Source organism: Ostrinia furnacalis, unplaced genomic scaffold (genome assembly GCF_004193835.3).
Source record: "Ostrinia furnacalis isolate ACB-3 unplaced genomic scaffold, ASM419383v2 OfSCF4982, whole genome shotgun sequence".
Taxonomy (NCBI): Eukaryota; Metazoa; Arthropoda; class Insecta; order Lepidoptera; family Crambidae; genus Ostrinia; species Ostrinia furnacalis.
Window position 1 is genome coordinate 42,111 of NW_021135221.1, and position 23,323 is coordinate 65,433.

General features: G+C 38.6%; 2 protein-coding genes across 2 annotated transcripts; one reads left to right on the top strand and one right to left on the bottom strand.

Annotated features, from left to right (window-relative positions):
* Nucleotides 1-16,227, top strand: CPR48 (cuticular protein RR-1 motif 48). The gene is made up of 12 exons (XM_028315117.1): nucleotides 1-6; nucleotides 704-790; nucleotides 4,005-4,118; nucleotides 4,899-4,953; nucleotides 6,744-6,898; nucleotides 10,534-10,633; nucleotides 11,389-11,475; nucleotides 12,222-12,376; nucleotides 13,151-13,208; nucleotides 13,739-13,842; nucleotides 14,375-14,461; nucleotides 15,511-16,227. The coding sequence occupies exons 1-12, from the start codon at nucleotides 1-3 to the stop codon at nucleotides 15,583-15,585; spliced, it is 1,083 nt and encodes a 360-aa protein (XP_028170918.1). The 3' UTR covers nucleotides 15,586-16,227.
* A 4,310-nt stretch (nucleotides 16,228-20,537) lies between these two features.
* Nucleotides 20,538-22,324, bottom strand: LOC114360412 (synaptic vesicular amine transporter). Its single transcript, XM_028315127.1, has 3 exons — nucleotides 22,146-22,324; nucleotides 21,354-21,487; nucleotides 20,538-20,794 (listed from the first exon to the last, which is right to left on the bottom strand). Exons 1-3 carry the CDS (start codon nucleotides 22,321-22,323, stop codon nucleotides 20,729-20,731), a joined length of 378 nt encoding a protein of 125 aa, XP_028170928.1. The 5' UTR covers nucleotide 22,324; the 3' UTR covers nucleotides 20,538-20,728.
* Between the last annotated feature and the right edge of the window lie 999 nt (nucleotides 22,325-23,323).

Sequence of the window (23,323 nt, forward strand, 5' to 3'; positions counted from 1 at the left end):
ATGCGGGTAAGTACACAATTTTTCGAAGCTTTCAAAATATACAGGGTGTCTCAAAAAGTAATGTCAAGCTGAAGCCCAAAGGTAGAGTACCAGGGCTAACCGAATCACTGCGACTTTTGATAGCTTTCGCGTTATGATATTTTTTTACAACACACAGGATTTTTAACTTTTTTTAGTTTACATTCGTGTTATGGATGTAGGTACTTCTGAATCAGCTAGGCCTAGTATTCACTAATAGTAATAAAAAAAAATCAGACATGCAACTTATCTATTCGCGCCACAGTGACCAAAAAAGTGCCTAAGCACAGAAATTTAAAACAATCATAACTAGAAAACAATCACCCACATTGAAAACATAGTTAGCAACCTAAAATCTTTCAACAATTAAAATTCTAAATCACGTGGAGAGAGCAACGCGTAAACCGATAGCGCCGCGCTCTCTCTGAAATTAAATAATGCCCAAATTAAAAAAAAAACCTAGAAAACAATCAAGAATTGCGGAAAATACATGGGGGTTATTCGGATAGCCCTAGTAATGCTCTACCTCTGAGCTTCAGCTTGACACTATTATTTGAAACATCCTGTATAATCTTACCGTCGATTTACATAATCTTAAAATATTAGGTACTAATGATAAAAACTATTTACAAAATAAAAAATAATCTTTAAAAAAAACTATTTTATTTATTTATCCTTGTTCCAGTTGATATGTTTCTGGTGTTTCTTGGTGGCGGCGAGCGTGAGGGCGCAGGACGGCTACTATGCCCCTCAGACCTTCAATCAAAATAATGTAAGTTCTTCACATTTTTATGGTAAATCTTTCACTATTGTCAGCCTCTTCCATAGTTTCAAATACACGCTGTCAGTTTGCGTTATTTGCTCTTGCTCGCACGGTGAGATCCTCAGGTCAGGTCGCAACAATACCAAAATACAGGGTGGAATTTTGTAATGCCACCTGGAGGGAAAGTACTCTTAATACTGCAAATAGATTTTACTAAAAAAAAATAATTCCTTTATTTTTGAAAAGAAAGATAACTGCATTCATAGATTTTCAAAAATTTTTCGAAAATTCACTACCATACCATACAATTTTCTGTACATAATTAAAATAATTTAAGATTTCATGGATTTCCTTTCATTTGATTTATCAAGTTTGTTAGAGAGCTTTCATCCTTATCCTTGACCCTAACGATCGATGCAATAAAAATACAGGGTGTAATTTTTAACAGATTTTAGCTGGTTCGATTCCTGGGTATGGCAAGCAAATTTTTGGAAATCTTTGAATGCAGTTCTATTTCTTTTCAAAAATAAAGGAATGTTTTCTTTGAGAAAATTTTTCTATCTACAATATTAAGAGTAGTTGCCCTCCAGGTGGCATTAGAAAATTCCACACTGTATATGCAAATTGAGAATGTTGTTTTACATGATGCGGGTTGCGTTTACTTCCTGACTTAGACCTTAGAACGCATCCAGTATTACAATCCTTAAATCAAAAATAAAGCATGTCATGTCCTCCAGACAAAGAAGCGAGGATGCTGGCTGCATATTTTCTCGTTCAAATCGTCAATGCTCTTATGGAGACTACATTTAATTATTTTGTTGCTCTGCTGCAGCGCTTCGAGATAATAATTTCGTAATTTATGAAAAGAAGCAGCATTTATTAATATTCTAAATAGTACTTAGTACGTACCTAATACTTTTACTCATGTCATGTCTACATGATGCAATGTGAAATTATTTCCATGCCTTTCTTGTCGGGCGGTCAACTAGGGCATTGCTTAACTGTGATGATTCATCAGTAATTGCTGATGGTCAGGCAGCGAACTGAAGCTGAACGGGGTATGAATTATGGCTGTGAAGACATCCTTTGATGTTGTTTGACGCCATTAACCAATAATATTTATAAACTTCTCTAATTAAGGCCTCACACGAAGAGGCCTTACGCTCGTATTGACAAAGATTACTATGAGGTCTCACAGTGCGTGTGGCGTGGACGCACAAGGTGACATATGAACCAATCACAGAGCTCTATTCAACGCTGTGCGTTCGGCTGCTTCACTTAGCTTAAGCGCAGACCACCGATTTTTTGTAGGTCGGGCTGTTAATCAGTATGGAGATGTATGAAAGTGCGCACATTAAGTACACCGATATGGTTCTAGGTATTAGTCGACTTTTCATTACAAATTATAATCGGGTTCAACTATCGGCCAACTACTTAAACGTCGATAGTCTGCGTCTAGGCTTAAGCAAACATCGTTTGTGAATACGGGCTTCACTCTTCTCTCTCAAGAAGTGAGAGAATTTGAAGTTATATTAGCACCGTTTTGTTTCAAACCTGTAGTTGTGTCATTTGGTTAATTATGACATTTTATTTTATTTAACTGTGATTAAAGTGAACTTTCCCTCCAAGAAGATTAGGTTGATATCATAAGTAATATCTTATTTCCTACTTAGGTGGGAAATGCCGGTTTCTTCCAACCAGCGCCTAGATCCTGGGAGCCCAGTGTGTCCGACACCAGATGGACTAAGTTACGTATTACTTAAGTGATGTCAGATATTCTACTACATTGGTGTTTGGCAAAGGCACTTACATAATACTTTGATTTGGTTGGTTTGAGTAGGTCGCAGGTTCTATCCCCCAAAAATAGAATTTTATTTATTCGTGTGCATGAATTTGTTTTTAGTGGTCTGGGTGTGGATTATTCCACTTTGTTAACCTGGGTGAAGGAAGTGGAATTTTTAGTGTCCTCATTTCATTTCGGAACCATAATTCACTCAGGTTTTCGCATCTGTTCACCTGGGTGAAATAATTCGTAGGTGAACAAAGGCGACCGCTTTAGTCGAATCAGTTCACCTGGGTGAAATGAGGACACTAAAAATTCCACTTTCATCACCCAAGTGAACAAAGTGGAACAATTCCTGGATGTTTTCTTATAGTGTGTAGTGTAGTGTACCTACATGTAGGTATTCACATACACGTGCCTACAAGTTTATATCCGTTGTTTGGTACACGTAGTAAAAAGTTTTCTTAGTTTGGGATTCGAAGGTGAAAATTGATAAAAATACAAGGTTATTTATTTAATTATGTATGTATTTGCATGAGTCATTTAAAGGATAGGTATTCATGCATGAGAATAGAAAACCTAGATACTTTAGGCAATCAGTGGTCAACCGGGTAATTTCGGTAGAGTAGAATAGAACCCCCAACTCTTCTTGTATGTCATTAACTAAGGGAAAAACACGCGAACATCAGTCCTCCCCAACCCGTCTGGCCAGCGTGGGGAGTGTAGGCCAAATCCTCCATTTGCCTCTGGTAAATTAGAGGNAAATTAAGGATGTGGACACTGCACCAAAATTAGAAACGCTTAGTTCAATTATTTTTTGTCGAATTTGTAAAAGAAAATACTCATTAATAATGTTGTCCTCAAAATGAAACCTCTGTATATTTTCGTGTAAAAAAAAATTAAAGTTCTATGTCATAAAAAACATATGATTTTCAGCTACGCCGCTCAAAAAATGTGTTTGGGAAATTGACCACTGGATACCAAATGACTTGATGATGAAATGGTTATTAAACCTTTGTTTTGTCACCTGTCATCCGCTTTGCACTGACTGGAGGAAAAATATTATTGGCAGGTAGTTGCTAATTGCTCATAAGATAGGCCCCCTTAATTGATATTTATTGTCCGTGGTGCATAATATTTTCTTAAAGGTTTTAAACCTTTGTTTGTCACCTGTCATCCGCTTTGCAATGGAGGGAAGTCGAACCTTAACTTCGAACTCCTCCTATGTTCTTCTGATTAAAATCGTTGCGAGTCCAATGACAGTATAACTTTCCCCCGGGACAAACTTGATCTTCATTGATTGGGTTATTGGCGGTCAAGCTGTAGATCCTGGCTACACAGGAGTTGCAGCGGTGGGAACGAGAATAGTCCCGTTTGATGATGATGAAGCAACCAATCCGTTATTTATTTGTATTTTGATAGCCATTTCTATCTTTACAGGTGGACAAGGGTCTCTTCACCCCATCCCGTAACGACGTGTCTCCCCAGAGCACCATAGCAGAGCCTTGGAGACCGAAACCTGTGCAGGAAAACTGGAATGGTAAGTATCAATATGCGGTACACTAGCTAGATAGGATTAAATCCAAGAGTAGGTATACTTTAGACCAGGGTTTCCCAAACTATGGGTTGCGACCCAGTGGTGAGTCGCGAGCGAACATTGAGTGGGCCCTGCCTGAAGAACGACACACCACCCTACCGATACAACCGCTGGGCAGCGGGCGAAATTTCTTGTAGGTGGGTCCCGAGTTTGGGAACTTGTATTAGATGAGTCGTAGCCCAGACAACTTTGGGGAACCACTGCTTTAGACAGTCTACGAGTATAAATCGCAGCTGCGTTCTTCTCTACTCTAATTTTTGTGCCAGCTACGGGACTATTCTCACCTTTTTTTTCCACCGCTGCAACTCCTGTGTAGCCAGGATCTACAGCTTGAACGCCAATAACCCAACCAGTGAAGGTCAAGTTTGTCTCGGGGGAAAGTTAAACTGTCATTAGACCCGCAACGAAATTAAGCAGAAGAAAATAGGGTTCGACTTCCCTCCTGTGCAAAGCGGTTGTCAGGTGACAAAACAGCTGACGTCTGACAGCTTTTGAAGATCAAACTGAAATTCTTTACTATTACTTAGCTATTAGATTAGGCTCTTTTCAGGATAAGTGCCATGGAAAGGGCCATACGACCCAAATATTAGCTTGCCCTACCACCACTTCAGGACAACAATCGGCTTGTGCTTCGAAGAAGTGGATGATGAAATGATAATGATGACGATCTTTATTTCCCAGCCGGCCCCTCCTACAGTGCCCCAGCCCCTGTAGAACCCTGGAGACCACCTTTCCAGCTCACGAAGGAGCAGCAGGCCGCCATCATTCACCACAAGCAGGCCCTGACTTCAGGTTAGTAGTGATAGAAAGAAGATTTTGGACGCAACTGTTCAGAACATCTGTCAGTTAACCACCTCTGTGGTCTATTGGTAAGACCACCTGCTTTAGACGCAGCTTAGAGGTCCCGGGTTCGATTCCCAGTGGGGGCAGATTTTTCTGTTCGGTTTGGTTGGTGGTAGGGCTTGTTCTAAGTCCGCCTGGCTAGCTACCACCATCTTACCTAAGTCTGTCGCCATAACAACAATTTTAACAGCATTTTTGTGTTCCGGCAGTTAGAGGTAAGATAGCCAGTTCCTCCGTGGTTGAGGATTCCGGGTGAAGCTCGCTTTCACCTTCGGCCTGATCGTCACTTATCATCAGGTGAGATACAGGCCAAGAGCTTCCTCGTTGTGGGTAAAAAAAAATCTAATAATATTATTTCTGCTTAGCCTAAAGGAAACATACTTTTCGGTCTATTTATAGGCACGCCACTCCCCCCAAAATGGTCTGGTGCCCCCCCACCCTCCAGAATGTTGGGCTACTAATTTGAAGACTATAGTACTACTCACTAAAGCCTGGTCCGTGAGCACGTAGAATTTTGTCCAATGACCCCAAGCTACCCATCCTTATCGCTCGCGCGTAATTATATTGCTGTCGCGACTGTGCGACGGGCGCTCGCAGTGAGTGTGCGAGCGCGACAGCAGCAGCTTCACCCGGAATCCTCAACCACGGAGGAACTGGCTATCTTACCTCTAACTGCCGGAACACAACAATGCTGTTAACATTGTTGTTATGGCGACGGACTTAGGTAAGATGGTAGTAGCTAGCCAGGCTGACTTCGACTGACCACTGGGAATCGAACCCGGGACCTCTGCGTCTGAAGCAAGTGGTCTTACCACTAGACCACAGAGGCGGTCTGGTGAACCCAGGATGTTGGGCTACTAATTTGAAGACGATAGTACCTACTACTAACTCATGAGTTTATCGCACGATAGTTTTTATCCCAGTTTTGAAATAGACCCGTGCGATGAAGTCTCAAAATTCACGTAAGCGAAGCCGCGGGCAAAACCTAGCTAAATAAGTTACATTATCTGCTATCTGTATCCTATAGTAGCTTCTAAAGTTACTTCTTTATTAACCGAACCCAAAAAAGGTGAAAAATATCAGTGGTCGTGATATGCGCCCTCTGCCGTCATGGCTTATACTGAGCAGATGCCTTAATTGGTGCTTGTACCCGTTCTGTTGTCAGTTTTTATTATTTAACTAGCGGCCGCCCGCGACTTCGTACGCGTGGATCCCGTTTTACCCCCTTCATCTATCTTACGCGGTTTAGATTTTTTCATACAAATGTTTTTTCCCGCTAACTCCCGTCCCCGTGGGAATTTTGCAATATCCTGTTGTAACTAAGCTTTATGTTTACTAAGGTACCTGCATGACAAATTTCAAGCGTCTAACTCAAGCGGTTTAGATTTTTCATACAAAAGGATTTACCCGCTAATTCCCGTTCCCGTGGGAATTCCTAAGTATCTTATAACCTGCCCAGGAGTATGAAGAATAATTGTACCAAGTTTCGTTAAAATCCGTCGAGTATTTTTTGTTTCTATAAGGAACATACAGACAGACAGACAGACAGACAAAAATTTTACTGATTGCATTTTTGGCATCAGTATCGATCACTAATCACCCCCTGATAGTTATTTTGAAAATATATTTCATGTACAGAATTGACCTCTCTACAGATTTATTATAAGTAATAGATTTTGTACTTGCATCAAATAAATACTTTTTCATTCAAATTATTTGGCTAAACTCAACTCTTCCAGAGGGCAGCTTCCAATTCGAGTACGCCTCGGACAACGGTCTGGCTGCTGGTGAAACCATCCAGCCTGATGGCTCCAGAATCGGCGGGTACCAGTACAAGGATCCAAGTGGGCAGATCGTGAAGCTGAAGTATAAGGCTGGCAAGGAAGGCTTCCAGGTACGTCCATTATCAGTGCCTCAATTATTTATTAACTGCTACGCGACTGGACGACCAACGAACATCAGCTGTTTTGACCCGTTTCGCGGTATAGTTTTGACAGTTAGTTCAAACAAAGTTGGAATGTAAACGGAGTGCAACTGCGCCTACGTATAAGCTGAAAGAAAGCTACTTTATCTCGAACGCAAAGTCAAACGCTTCACGAACATGCATGCGCGTGCATGGTGTCAAATACCTAATTGTTTGACTTTTACCTATTAGTTTACATTTTGTTAATATTTAATCATTGTTACTTTAACTACGAATCAAAAAACTGTTCAAAGAAAGCCAAAAGATGCTAATAACTATTTTAAAGCTGTCGTAAAACACCGTAGCACTAGCCAGCGTCGTAGACGCTCGTAGACACACTACTACGAGCAGGTCTAGCGCTTAACTCAGTGAACACAGGTAGGGGAGCGGCACGGGGACGTTAAACGTCAGTGAGACTAAAGCCTGATCCGTGAGCACGTAGAATCCCGTCCAATGACCCCAAGCTACCCATCCTTATCGCTCGCGCGTAATTATATTGCTGTCGCGACTGTGCGACGCGCGCCCGCAGTGAGTGTGCGAGCGCGACAGCAACATAATTACGTGCGAGCGACAAGGATGGGCAGCTTGGGGTCATTGGACGGGATTCTACGTGCTCACGGACCAGGCTTTAGATGTGCTTTAGATTTGTATGCTCTCATTCTTATGTACATACTGAATAGTAATAATCGACTGAACTCGACGCGAAGCGCGATGACTTGAGGGCCCATCCATCTGCCACCATTCACTATAACTCTTGGACGAATTCGTCCAAGCTATAACTATGTTGGCGGCGTGCTCAGATGCCCTCAATGTGCGAGGGGGTTTGCCGCGAAGATCGGCTACGTAAGCCATTCGGGCACACCAGCGCCGCCAAGACAGCTAGGAGTCGGAGTGGTCGCCATGGCCGAAATCGGTCGGATGGATCATCATCATCACTTCTTCTTATTTTTTTCGTGTCGACAACAAACCTACACAATGTCAGCACAAAACTCCGCCACAAGAGTGGCGTTGTCAGTAGCACTCATCAAATCCTCCTGAGTGCAGTTGCTTGGGCACTCAGGGCATGACATCAGGTGCTTCATCGACTGGGGAACAAAACCGCACCTGCACTCCATGTTTAAGCCATCCAAGAGTCCCCACCTGACCAGATTGCCCCTACTACGGCCAACCTGCGTCCGAAGTCTATTTAAAGACTTCCAGGTAAGCCAGGGGAGCTCATGTCATATTGTCATCACTGAATAGTATCAATACCTTTTTTTAGGTACGATATCATGCCTCGATACAACATGAGTACTTGGTATTGGTACCTACCGATACTTACCGATGCCTACAATTACGTCTTACGTTTCTTAGCTGCTCTAACTACCTAAGCGTAGTCTACTTCTCAGTAGGTAGCTACGTTCGGTAGTTGCAGCTCCAAAAAATAACTAGAACGAACGAAATCGCTTGGTGCAAGTCTTTCCAATCTATCAGTTTGGTTATCAAAGTGTCCCTTGAAACTTATTGGTTAAGAAAAAATCAAATGATACCGCGAGCTAACTCGACACAGCTCCATCTATTGTCGCTGTTTGTAACTAGCTTGTACGATGAAGACGAGTGTGTTGCGGTTGAGGAGAACCATCATGCTGGTTACTCTCGCCCACGAGACAGGCCGAATGTGAGAGTGTATAGGGGAGCTCCAGCTGCCCCTCGGGGTGCCTACACAGGATGACGCTGTGCGAGTCTGCACTATGCCCATGCGGCGAGGAAGTCGAAGAGAGCCGCGATCACGCACTTTGGGAATGACGACCTCTATGACGAAGCTCGACAGAAGATGCTGGATGCGATACGGANTGTAAACAATTTCCAGAACACTGAAAATATTATATTTGAAAAATAGAATAATCAATATAAAAACACTAGGAAATGTTTCATCAAAGTACATTTCAATTAACTGAGCAAAAAGCGCCATCTATTGCAAATTAATTCTAAATCACGCCAATAGATGTCGCTAGTGGTATCCAAAATCAGAATATTGAGAAGAAATATTAATTTGTGAAAAAACAGCAAACTGCAACGCTACAATTTAAGAAAATAAACCAAAGTTTCTGAACGTGATGACTGTGATGAAAGTGAACTTTCCCTCCAAGATTAGGTTGATATCATAATATCTTATTTCCTACTTAGGTGGGAAATGCCGGTTTCTTCCAACCAGCGCACAGGTCCTGGGAGCCCAGTGTGTCCGACACCAGATGGACTAAGTTACGTATTACTTAAGTGATGTCAGATATTCTACTACATTGGTGTTTGGCAAGGCACTTAATAATACTTTGATTTGGTTGCCATAGAGGTCGCAGGTTCTATCCCCTAAAAATACAATTGTATTTATTTGTGTGCATGAATTTGTTTTTAGTGGGCTGGGTGTGGATTATTCCACTTTGTTAACCTGGGTGAAGGAAGTGGAATTTTTAGTGTCCTCATTTCATTTCGGTTCACATTTTCCAGGAGAATTGAGTTGACCTAAAGTGGTCACCTTTATTCGCCTAGGAATTAATTCACTCAGGTTTTCGCATCTGTTCACCTGGGTGAAATAATTCGTAGGTGAACAAAGGCGACCGCTTTAGTCGAATCAGTTCACCTGGGTGAAATGAGGACACTAAAAATTCCAATTTCATCACCCAAGTGAACAAAGTTTAACAATTCCTGGATGTTTTCTTATAGTGTGTAGTGTAGTGTACCTACATGTAGGTATTCACATACACGTGCCTACAAGTTTATATTATCCGTTGTTTGGTACACGTAGTAAAAAGTTTTCTTAGTTTGGGATTCGAAGGTGAAAATTGATAAAAATACAAGGATATTTATTTAATTATGTATGTATTTGCATGAGTCATTTAAAGGATATTCATGCATGAGAATAGAAAACCTAGATACTTTAGGCAATCAGTGGTCAACCGGGTAATTTCGGTAGAGTAGAATAGAACCCCCAACTCTTCTTGTATGTCATTAATTAAGGGAAAAACACGCGAACATCAGTCCTCCCCAACCCGTCTGGCCAGCGTGGGGAGTGTATCAAATCCTCCATTTGCCTCTGGTAAATTAGAGGATCGTGCTCCTGTACTGGATACCAAATGACTTGATGATGAAATGGTTATTAAACCTTTGTTTTGTCACCTGTCATCCGCTTTGCACTGACTGGAGGAAAAATATTATTGGCAGGTAGTTGCTAATTTCTCATAAGATAGGCCCCCTTAATTGATATTTATTGTCCGTGGTGCATAATATTTTCTTAAAGGTTTTAAACCTTTGTTTGTCACCTGTCATCCGCTTTGCAATGGAGGGAAGTCGAACCTTAACTTCGAACTCCTCCTATGTTCTTCTGATTAAAATCGTTGCGAGTCTAATGACAGTATAACTTTCCCCCGGGACAAACTTGATCTTCATTGATTGGGTTATTGGCGGTCAAGCTGTAGATCCTGGCTACACAGGAGTTGCAGCGGTGGGAACGAGAATAGTCCCGTTTGATGATGATGAAGCAACCAATCCGTTATTTATTTGTATTTTGATAGCCATTTTTATCTTTACAGGTGGACAAGGGTCTCTTCACCCCATCCCGTAACGACGTGTCTCCTCAGAGCACCATAGCAGAGCCTTGGAGACCGAAACCTGTGCAGGAAAACTGGAATGGTATGCGGTACACTAGCTAGATAGGATTAAATCCAAGAGTAGGTATACTTTAGACCAGGTTTTTCCAAACTATGGGTCGCGACCCAGTGGTAAGTCGCGAGCGAACATTGAGTGGGCCCTGCCTGAAGAACGACACACCACTCTACCGATGCAACCGCTGGGCAGCGGGCGAAATTTCTTATAGGTTGGTCCCGAGTTTGGGAACTTGTATTAGATGAGTCGTAGCTCGTAACCCAGACAACTTTGGGGAACCCCTGCTTTAGACAGTCTACGAGTATAAATCGCAGCTGCGTTCTTCTTTACTCTAATTTTTGTTGTGCCTGGCAGCTACGGGACTATTCTCACCTTTTTTTTCCACCGCTGCAACTCCTGTGTCGCCAGGATCTACAGCTTGCCAATAACCCAACCAGTGAAGGTCAAGTTTGTCTCGGGGGAAAGTTAAACTGTCATTAGACCCGCAACGAAATTAAGCAGAAGAAAATAGGGTTCGACTTCCCTCCTGTGCAAAGCGGTTGTCAGGTGACAAAACAGCTGACGTCTGACAGCTTTTGAAGATCAAACTGAAATTCTTTACTATTAGCTATTAGATTAGGCTCTTTTCAGGATAAGTGCCATGGAAAGGGCCATACGACCCAAATATTAGCTTGCCCTACCACCACTTCAGGACGACATATTGATGCTTCGAAGAAGTGGATGCTGAAATGATAATGATGACGATCTTTATTTCCCAGCCGGCCCCTCCTACAGCGCCCCAGCCCCGGTGGAGCCCTGGAGACCAGCTTTCCAGCTCACGAAGGAGCAGCAGGCCGCCATCATCCACCACAAGCAAGCCCTGACTTCAGGTTAGTAGTGATAGAAAGATTTTGGACACAACAGTTCAGTACATCTAAAAATATGTAGGTTACTAGCGGCCGCCCGCGACTTCGTACGCGTGGATCCCGTTTTACCCCCTTAGGGGTGAAGTTTCGTAAAATCCTTTCTTAGCGGATGCCTACGTCACAACATCTACCTGCATGCCAAATTTCAGCCCGATCCGTCCAGTGGTTTGGGCTGTGCGTTGATAGATCACTATGACAGTCAGTCAGTCAGCTTTGAGTTATATATTAGATTTCTGCTTAGCCTAAAGGAAGGTATACTTTTCGGTTTATTTATAGACACGCCACTCCCCCTAAAATGGTCTGATGCCCCCCCACCCCCCAGGATGATGGGCTACTAATTTAAAGACGATAGTACTACTAACTCATGAGTTTATCGCACGATACTTTTTATCCCAGTTTTGAAATAGACCTGTGCGATGAAGTCTCAAAATTCACGTAAGCGAAGCCGCGGGAAAAATCTAGCTAAATAAGCTTATCTGCTATCTGTATCCTATAGTAACTTCTAAAGTTAGTTCTCTATTAACCGAACCCAAAAAAGGTGAAAAATATCAGTGGTCGTGATGCGCTCTCTGCCGTCACGGCTTATACTGAGCAGATGTCATTTTGGTGCTTGTACCCGTTCTATTGTCAGTTTTAGTTAATTTTTTTTACTTGCATCAAATAAATACTTTTTTATTCAAGTTATTTTTAACTAAACACAACTCTTCCAGAGGGCAGCTTCCAATTCGAGTACGCATCAGACAACGGGCTGGCTGCTGGTGAAACCATCCAGCCCGATGGCTCCAGAATCGGCGGGTACCAGTACAAGGATCCAAGTGGGCAGATTGTCAAGCTGAAGTACAAGGCTGGCAAGGAAGGCTTCCAGGTATGTCCATCTTCAGGGCCCCAATATTATTAACTGCAACGAGACTGGACCACGAACGAACATCAGCTGTTTTGACCCGTATCGCGGTATCGTTTTGACAGTTAGTTCAAACAAAGTTGGAACGTAAATGGAGCGCAACTGCGCCTACGTATAAGCTGAAAGAAAGTTACTTTTTCTCACACGCAATTCAAACGCTTCACGAACATGCATGCGCGTGCATGGTGTCAAATAGGTACCTAATTGTTTGACTTTTACCTATTAGTTTACATTTTGTTAATATTTAATCATTGTTACTTATGTTGTTACTTTACTACGATTCAAAAAAACTGGGTCTAAGAAAGTCAAAAGATGCTGAATAACTATGTTAAAGCTGTCGTAGAACACCGTAGCACTAAACAGCGTCGTAGACGAGTATTCAGCCGGCATTAAGTATATCAGCGCCATCTATTGCCAGTTTTAAGAATTAACTTTTACAAGTGCCTTGCGACGTGTGTCACGTGACTATGGAGGGTGGAGGAGGAACCATCTATTATGGCGCAAGTACACTACGCGGGAAATTAACCAAAACGTTCGTGTAAACGTCGACCTCGGTTAATTTCCTCTCCATACTTCGGCGTGCGGGCTTGCGACTTTGCGCTCGTCTCGGTCAATTTTCCGCATAGTGTACTTGCGCCATTAGGGTGGCATAGTTTTCATACCAGTCTTCCATAGCACGAATTTAATTTTATTTAAATAACTAGCTACTTTAAATAATTTGATTTTTATTCTTTTCAGATTCTTGAAGGAAGCCACATACCAAAGAGTCCTGAGCCAGTCCCACCTCTAAACCAGGGTAAGTAGTCTCTTTCATTTTTTTTAACTAAAAGTCCTCCCCCAAAGATTCAAGACCGGTCCAAGTCCTTCCCGCAACCTTCACCAGATCGTCGATCCACTTAGTGGGAGGCTTGCTTTCACCGCGTCCTTTGATCCGTGGTCGCCTCTCGAGAACTTTTTTGCCCCAATCATCCCAACAGCTATCTGTTCTGCGAGCTATGTGCCCCGGACATCATCATCATCATCACCACTGCTGAACATAGGCCTCCCCCAATGACTTCATCGTCCGGTTGGTAGCGGCCTGCATCCAGCGCCTTCCTGCTACCTTTATCAGGTCGTCGGTCCACCTTGAGGGTGGACATCCCACGCTGCGTTTTCCGGTACGTGGCCTCCACTCCACACACTACATTTTATTTATTGTCAATTCTGCGGAGCACTTATATGCCAGTCACTTCCCTCCACAATTTTTCAGTAAGAAAAAATCGAAAACAGCCTACGTTCAAGTCGGAATCTTTTGTATATTCCTTATTTTTGAATTATCATTTCCAGAGGCCCACCACCAGCAAGCCTATGAGCAGCAGAGGCAAGCGTATGAGCTCCAACAGCAGTACAACCAGCAGAGGCCGGAACCTAACAGATGGAACAACCCACAGGTAAGCTTTAAATTATTAAATATTACATAGATCGTCTCATCCACGAATACGCGCCCCACCAATTTTTAGTCGAAGGAAGACGCAAGGAGTTTGATTCGAGCAATCCGAGTGTCATTATTGTAGTGTGCGAGTGCACTCATGGATTATTTAGCTTGTAGGTACCGATAGCACTCAAACATTTACGGAAGAATGGAATAATGATGGGGCGCGTCTTCGAGGATGAAACGATCTATACCATAGGGGATATATCACGGGATTAAGATCCAAATATTTCTGTTCTAACTTTTCTACTAATATTGAAGAAGCTCTTGATTTGCATCTCACAAGATGGATGTTCCATCCAGTCACTACTGTACCTATAATGAAGTGTACTCGGCATAACGCTTACACAGTGAATCGGGGTTCCGATATTTGGAAAAACAGTCCCGATAACTCCCATCGATTTCTGAACTATCGTCCTAATTCAAGAAGATAGTTTGCGAAAAATTACTGGTGAACTTTTCAGAAAAAGTAATGTTTATTAATTTATCAGCAGTACCAAGAGGGCCCTCGCCCGGCGCCGCCCAGCAACCAGTATTACGCGCCGAGCTGGCAACGAGGCAACGAAGACGATGGACAGGTAAGAAGCCTTATTAAATGGACTTATTTTTTTTTTAATCCACAACGAGGAAGCACTTGGCCTGTATCTCACCTGATGGTAAGTGACGATCAGGCTGAAGGTGGAAGCGAGCTTCACCCGGAATCCTCCACCATGGAGGAACTGGCTATCTTACCTCTAACTGCCGGAACACAATAATGCTGTTAATATAGTTGTTACGGCGACAGACTTAGGTAAGATGATGGTAGCTAGCCGGACTTAGAACAAGCCCTAATACCAACCAAACCGAACAGAAAATCTGCCCCCACTGGGAATCGAACCCGGGACCTTTGCGTCTGAAGCAAGTGGTCTTACCACTAGACTACAGAGGCGGTTTATTCATCTCTCTTTCCCACCCCTGTATCTCCTGAATAGTACAGCCCAATCGAGGAACTGCTCACCTCGCTGGAATGCGACACTTCCTCCCACTTACCAGCCCCCTAGACAAGTTGCAAAATGTGACAGTTAAAAGTCGAAAGATGGTCGAAAAGCCTTTTTTGTATGGAGTTTCAACGGATTCCATTTTCGATTCGATCAGAAAGTGCCACTTGCCTAGACCCACTGCACACCTCCCCGAGTTTGCCCCATCATCCGTACAGCGTCGATGAGACGTCACGGCTGCCAAGTGCGCAGCGCAGTTAACTCAACTGTGTTGTAATAGAACTGCTATAAAATAATGGTGATCATACTCGATGGTGTGTCTATAGTTGATGCGGAGATATAAACTTCGTGGAATGGCGCCAGCGGGAGTGTGAATCATCTGATAACTTTTATATGATTGTAAAATATTTTTCATCCTCCAACAGTAAGGGTTGAGTATTCCTGAAGTTAGCCGACTGTCTTAGAACCAACTGCCTTGCCAATGAAGCCCTTTAAGGGTTCTATAACTTATGCTGAGTTGCGCCATCTTACTTTAACTTTAACAAACGTCAAAGGTCTATCAAACTGCATACAAAAACACCGGTTAAGATTATAGTCACGGTTAAAATAAGATGGTGCAACTCAGCCTTAAAATAGCTTTCTTTTTACAGTATCGTGAGAACGGAGTGGAAGACAGAGGACCCCACAACTTCGGTGAAGGATACTCCTTCGCCTTCAAAGGCTAATTATAATAATATGATGAACAAACTATAATAGATGACCGACAAATACTGTAAATATTATAACCAAATATTCCAACCAGTGATTTTATATAAGCTTTTTTATGTTTCAATAATCAGTAGTTGACACCAGCAATATTGAACATTAAGTATATTACGATGTTCTTAAAACTGGATGTAATTATAAAATGGTGTCAACTATCTATTTAACTAACTTATAATTTCTGGAACCTGACAACAAATGACGGCTGAAATGTAAACTGAACAAAGCTTAATATTAACCAATTTCAAGTATTACCTTAAAAAGTCAAAAATTATTCTAGGTACCTTTGTTAAAATAGTAATTAAAAATGCTATTCTTTGCTAGTTAATTAACATAAACGATACAATCAAAATCTTTAACATTTTATTACTTGAGTTTGTACCAAGACTTCTTCAGTACCTATTTAACTAAAACTTTAACATTTTTAATAATTAAAAGTATATTATGTTTGTTTTACAGATTTGGCCAAGTATCATTCTTAGAAAATATTTATATACCTAGTGAATATGTCGTAGAATATTATTGTATTTAGATGGGTTTACAGCTAAGTTTAATTTGGGTAAATTAATACGTAGTTGTATAATATAGTTACTTATGTGCGTGATATAATATAATAATAATAATATATAAAATGTGTATGCCTTATATTGAGTTTTTACTATAAAAAAATGTTGTGATGTACTGATGTATTTTTGTATATCTATTAAAGAGACTATGAGACTTTGATAAGCTTTTTAATCTTAGAATAATGTTAAGTAAGTATAGTTTGGTATTTCTACTATCGTTCGTATGAATTCATGTTTCCCTTACCTGAAAAGAAAATAAATTGCGCTAAAATTAGACGATTTCCGAAAACTTTAGTTTAGTAGAAGTTTATTTAATTTAGTAGACATTGACATGACTTTTTCTAATATTTTACGCATGCTATGTCGTTGGTAGTTATTTATAGAAAGGAAACGCTTATTTAGTTCATATACCCACATTTTATTAAAACAACACTCCGAAAATTTTCATAATAAGTTACACATATTCATAAACTTGTATATCTACCAAACGACATACAATACATAGTTCCATTAATGTATATTTATTCAAACACATGATTAACAGGGCAGGACTAGATGTTGAATATAAAACTTATACAAATATTTAACAATACAACAAAATATAATATAACAGCAAAGTTATTGTTAAAAATATGTTTTTAACTTATTAAACACACCTTTAAAATTATTAGTCATTCAAGATTAAATATATAAAATATCAAAATATGTAAAAAATACCAATCGAATATTTAAATTATGTCAAACCTCATGTAAATACATCAACAAAGTTAAATAATTGTAAACAACAATCATATTAATAAATGTTTACCTAATTCATTTATTTAATTTCTACTCTTACATTAAAAGCATCAAAATATCACTAATAACTATCACAATGAATATTTATTATAATATTATTATTTAAATACTAAATATTGATATTTGCAATGAGAAAAACTTTTTTACCTAAAAATATATGCCTTTATATACCAAGAGAGGGATAGAAGAAGTATAAATTTATATATTACAAAGATTCTCGTTTATTACTACAATACACTTTCAGCTCTTGGCTTTTGTTCTTACTTTACTATTTAAACTAACATTTAGTAATAATATTATAATGTACATATTCTGAAAATCTGAATGAATCTGTTAAAATGTTAACGTATTTTTTCTTAGTAGTCAAATAATGATTTATAATTAAATATAATTATATATTTTTTATGTATTTATATAAATCATACAAAAGGAAATAAAGAATTTGTTGGAAATAATAACAGAAAGCTCACTGATGTCAGTAGGTACTTATAAACTAAGATTATTCTGTATTATGTTTGTCAATATCAGGAAAAGATAACAAAATTTGTTAAAGAGATAATTATTATGTATTCCAACTGTAATCATTATTATTCTAGATAGATAGATCTCTTAAACGCTGACAATCTAAGATCAGAGTTATAAAATTACTTATCATTCAGACACTCAAAATAATATTTTAATATAAAAATATACGAGAGACTAAAAGGACCCGAACCCAGCTATGGCGTATCATTAGACATTACACTTAAAATAACAATCATCACCAAATATAAACGAATGATCTAACATAAGTGCTTGTTATTATAACTAACTTATCAATATTATTTTATATTTTTTACTACACATAAAAAGCATTTTTGACTTGCCACTATTTCTACATGAATAAAACTGCGTAAGTATGATACCAATTTAAATAATAATAACTTGATTGAGATGAATAATGAATCTAGAATGTTGATTATCATTATTATAAATAATATTGTGATGTTTAATAATGACAATAATGAGTAGTGTTATCGTAGTTGTCTACTCAAATGTTTATTTTCTTCATCTAACACTGGAAGATTATGTGATTATATATTTGATACTCTTATTTATACAATATTATATTAAAATAATGAATGTGTAAACATTTAAGAAAATAATTTTAGCAGTAAATAGAAAACAACGTAATATTACATACTTAAAACTGAATTAGAATCATAAGATTATATTAAAATAAATATCTTGTCACGTAAATAAAATAAAATATCACTAACTAATAATAAAATGGACGCAATTTCGTCATGTTGAATAAAAACCATTTACGCAGCCATACGTAAATATATTCCTCAATACTTCTTACAAGAGTGAAAAATAATGCAAGTAGTTTGTAATATTTTTTGCCATATTAGTTTACCAATTACTAAGGTTGAGCCTAGAGATGACAGAATTAATTCTATTTCAGAATGTCTATTTTTTATTATAGTTTGAGATATGTAAATTATTAGCTGTGATTAAGTACTTTTACGTCTTTTAAATGTTTATTTTGTAAGAAATACACATGAGAAACTGCTTCCATCTTATTAATCGAGATAAAGAATGAATACTTACTCATTTTCTTAAGAATATACACACAATATTCACTAGAGTCAAGTATAATAAATGTATAAGCATATTTGAAATTCTACACACACATTTCATACTACTTCCTTAGTAGGTACTTTTTGGGCTAAATCATGGAATATTAGATTAGATACATTATTATATTATACTATCAAGCACAAAAACCTTAGGTGTATACTCCTACTAAGTATACCTTATTAGGTATATGTATATTCCAGAAATTTTGCTTGTGAATACTGACAACTCGAAAATTTGTTATGTTTTGTTAGGCATTTAAACAAAAACCCTATATTTTTATTTTCCTTTCGTATTCTTTGTTTAAATTTTTAATGTACTTTTAGAGCTGATTTTAAGACTATTCTAAACTAATTCTACTTCAAAACAATATAAATGCTTAGATAAAATTACACTCGATCATTTATTTATATTTGGTGACACACGATGAATTTCACTCTAAGATTATAAATAAAAATATTTTTTCACAAAATTATTATTACACATTATAATAAAACCTGAAATAGTCAAGATAAAGAAACTTCTCAATATACCTAATTTATAAACGAGTACAATAAAATATTCTTGCACACACTATACGCTAATTATATACAAGATAAATGAGTTATACATGTATAATAATATAAGCTCTATCATGCCATAATCATTGTCAAAAAAATATTGTTATAAATTGCGTTGGTCCTTTACCCAGAAATTGTAAAAAATCGAAAAGTGCTACAATAACACGTGGTCTAGAAATAATTTTATTGTCATTATATTATTATTTCATTTTAGCTATATAAGTCCGAAACGTCAAACAATTTGGCATTAAAAAGGTAGCCACACAAATGCATTATTGTCTACAATAAATATGGGTTTATATTGTATAATCACAATATATTATTAATGTATAATAGGTATATAATTATATATTAAAATATATCAAACAATATTGTCAAAGTCACGTATGCAAAATGATTCGAGTATAAATTATTCATATTAATCGTAAATAAATATAATAAAATTTACGACAAAGTACGACACGTTTTAAGATTTTTTCTAGATTTTAACTGCCATTTCTGTAGATATTATAGATATTATTATAATCGTATATCAACAGGTAGTAAATTCCAGTCCCTAGATGTTCGCATTACCTTCACATGTCTACTACTTCGTAGCTCAAAACTATATTAATTTTGAAGCAAAGAATGTGACTTTGCGCTGGTTGAATTTTAATATTTAGACCAATCAAAAGACAAAACCTATGATTGACTGAATCGATCATTGTGTTGTATTATTAACATAATGTACAATGTGTTTTTCCATAATATATGCATTTTCAAATGTCGACTGGGTACTAAGTTTGTGGAAACAGAGAATATTTTGCAAGATATTCTTACAAGAAAAGGAAGATATTAAATAACATTATATGTATAATATGTGGGTAAATATAGATATGTTCTGTATTATTTCATTCCTACGATACACCCTGACTAAGTGGCGATATATGTAATTTTATTGGAATCACAATATTAGGTTCTAAAAGGTTTACGTAGTGTTATGAAGATAATATGCAAGTAGGTATATTTGCAAATTTGCAATAGTAAAGAGATAAAAGTACTACATTAACTGTGATTCCTAATTACACAATTATGATATTAATAACTTGGTAGTCTATGGGATGTATAATAATATGCTATAATATGCTTGAAAATACAGACAGGTCACAGGTAAATTGGTCATAATGGTATATTTCAGAGAAAATTTCTAAAGTCGTATAATAATATAAGATTAGCAAATATATGAATATTTGGGCAATATCTACAGTATAATGTAAATATATAATATTAATATTATATTATAATATGTGTATAATATATGCTTCCTCACTAGTTACAAGCTTCTTAAACTTTTATGTTACCAATTATATTATATATTGCCATAGAATCAATAAATATATTATAATATCGTTGAATATATTTTGGCAACACTACAGCAGGTTGTACACTCCTTAGACGTCGCTATTTATTATTATATTTGCTAAGCAAACCTCATATTTTTGTACAGCAACACCACTCCAAAGACAATAAAAAAGAAAATGACATTACGGCGGTATCCAAGATGGCGGCGGTTTTGGCGGGCTTTATTCTTCTTCCTCGTTTTGGTAGCTGACGTAGCGTACCGATGACTTGTCACTGATGATCAAACTCTGAAAATATGGAAAATTATAATCATCTTGGTGTTTCTCATTCTCATTCAACTCATTCAGGCGTGTGGTGACGGCAGAGTAGAATACATTTGTCACCAACTCCTACTCTTCCCGCGGGTGTCGTAAGAGGTGACTTAGGGACTACATAATATACGCTCTCTTATAAACATTAATCTTTTAAACTTCCAACCTTTACTAGTACTATTGGTAATAATTTAAGGGAAACCTGTTATTGGCCATATTGTATGTTAAATATATGTATGGTAAAATTGTATAAATACGCTGTTGGTTTTCTCAATAAAATAAAATAAAAAAACTGCGATCTCCAACCCGCATGCCAAGCGTGGAGATTATGGCAAAACCAAATGGTGGAGGAGGCTCATAGAATAGGTCCACCCACACTCTTTTAGTGGATATTGTAAATGACTAAGGGACATACATGCGAACATCAGGCCTCCCCAACCCATCTGGCCAACGTGGGGAGTGTAAGCTAAATCCTTCATTTGCCTCTAGCAAATTAGAGAGGGCTTTTGCAGTGGAGACTTGATGATAAACGTACTTGTTTCTCGTCCCTTGCTGGCGGTGACCTCAGCAGAAGAAGGAACGGAGCATACGCAAAGTTCAGGATTGCAATGATGACCAGCATCCATTCGAAACCGATGCTGTTGACTAGAGCTCCAGAGAATGCAGGTCCTGAGAAAGAACAGAATTTAATGACCTTCAAAATATTATGGTTTAACCACTGTGATCCCTTGTCCTCTGTATCTATGTTTATCTTATAGGGCTACGTCTTAGCGTAGAGCACCTCGACTCACTGGGATCTTTGAGCTTCCCTATACATAAAATCTTTCAAATAAATGAATCATTAGTTTCTGGGTGAAAGGGACTTAGGATATTCTGTTGCCGGATATATCGATAAAGATGAATTTTGTAAGACCATCGAGATCATCCTTGTTCTATAACGCGTCAAATTCACCCAGTAAGTGTATAGACTCTGCATGTTTTCCACATGCTCAATAGCGGTCTTCTGTTGTTAGGCCCATTTTGTGGAGCATAATATGGTTCGCAGAATCGCTAAAATCAAGTGGCAGCGGACGGGGCACATAGCTCGTAGAGCTGATGGCCACTGTCAGTAAAGTTCTCGAGTGGCGACCACGATCCGGATGACCTAGTGTAGGCAAGCCTCCCACTAGGTGGGCCGACAATCTGGTGAAGGTCGCGGGAGGTGCCTGGATGCGGGTAACGCAGAAGCGATCTTTATGGAAAACTTTGGGGGAGGTTTTTGTCCAGCTGGACGTATTTCGGTTGAAACGAATATGGTTCGTGGAGTTTCCTAAAACATGTAACTCACCAACGGCATATCCCAAGCAGAACGCAGTATCTCCAATGGCGTACACGGAACCGTAGACCGCTGCGTGGCGGATGTCCACGAGGAAACCCAGCTCCGGCATCATGGACGAGTCCACCATGCCGATGGCAAAGCCCAGCCCAGCGTTGGGAATGATGAGGTGCTCCAGTTTACGGGCCATGGGGATCTAGGTAAATAATATTTTATAATATAATAATAATAATAAAAGTTTATTTAACAACTTTAACATTTTATATTGCATTATTGTAAACGTTGTGATAGGGATAGAGGCATGCGATTTTTGGTTTTCGAAGGTAAACGATAGATAATAATACAAAGTAATAAAAACCACCGGTTATAGGGGCATTTTTTGGAGAAATTTATCAAATAACCAAAAAAACACGAATTTAAATGCAGATTTTTTTCAAAAAGTATCATTTTTTAATTATTTGTTGGCCTTTTTTGTGTATTTTATGTATTTTTTAGTATCGCCTATTATTAAGCATTATATTACTGTTTTTATTTTATCAGGATATACCGCTTAGTTTAAAAGTTATTACGTTTTTTTTTACTATAATTAATTGAAAGAAAAAAATTCTTTACAAAATAAAAATAAAATCTCAAAAATTTTTTGACCTATTTTTTGTCGATAAAAATTAGTCTAGTTTTATCTTTTTTCATATGTCCACTTTAACGTGACTTACACTGTATTATGGAATAGAATATAATGGAATGGAATTAAAAGATATAGAATAAATAAAGGATTAGCACATTTATCAACCCGGAAAGGGATCGTAACCGTATCAACTCGAGGCGGTTAGTATTCTTTGTATGAAATTTCACACTGCAACGCAAACCTTAGGGCCCTCGCCCACGGTGACTTTAGTCGCATTTGCAACGCACTACAGGAGTGATGGCAACGCGCTACTAATGCGCGACTGTATCGCTACAAAAAGTCGCCGTGGGCGAGGGCCCTTATCCGCAACGTAACGTAAACGCCTCGCCTCGCGACTGACAGCGTGCGAAAGGCTCGCGAAATGCGATACGGTGTTGATCCCTTTCCGAGTTGATAATAGTCTGCTCTTCGCTGGGTGCGAAGTACTAGGTGGGGGGGACATAATCTATCGCAGCGCTCATGGTGGTCAAAAGTAGAAATAATGTTAGNAATTACGAGCCCTCCT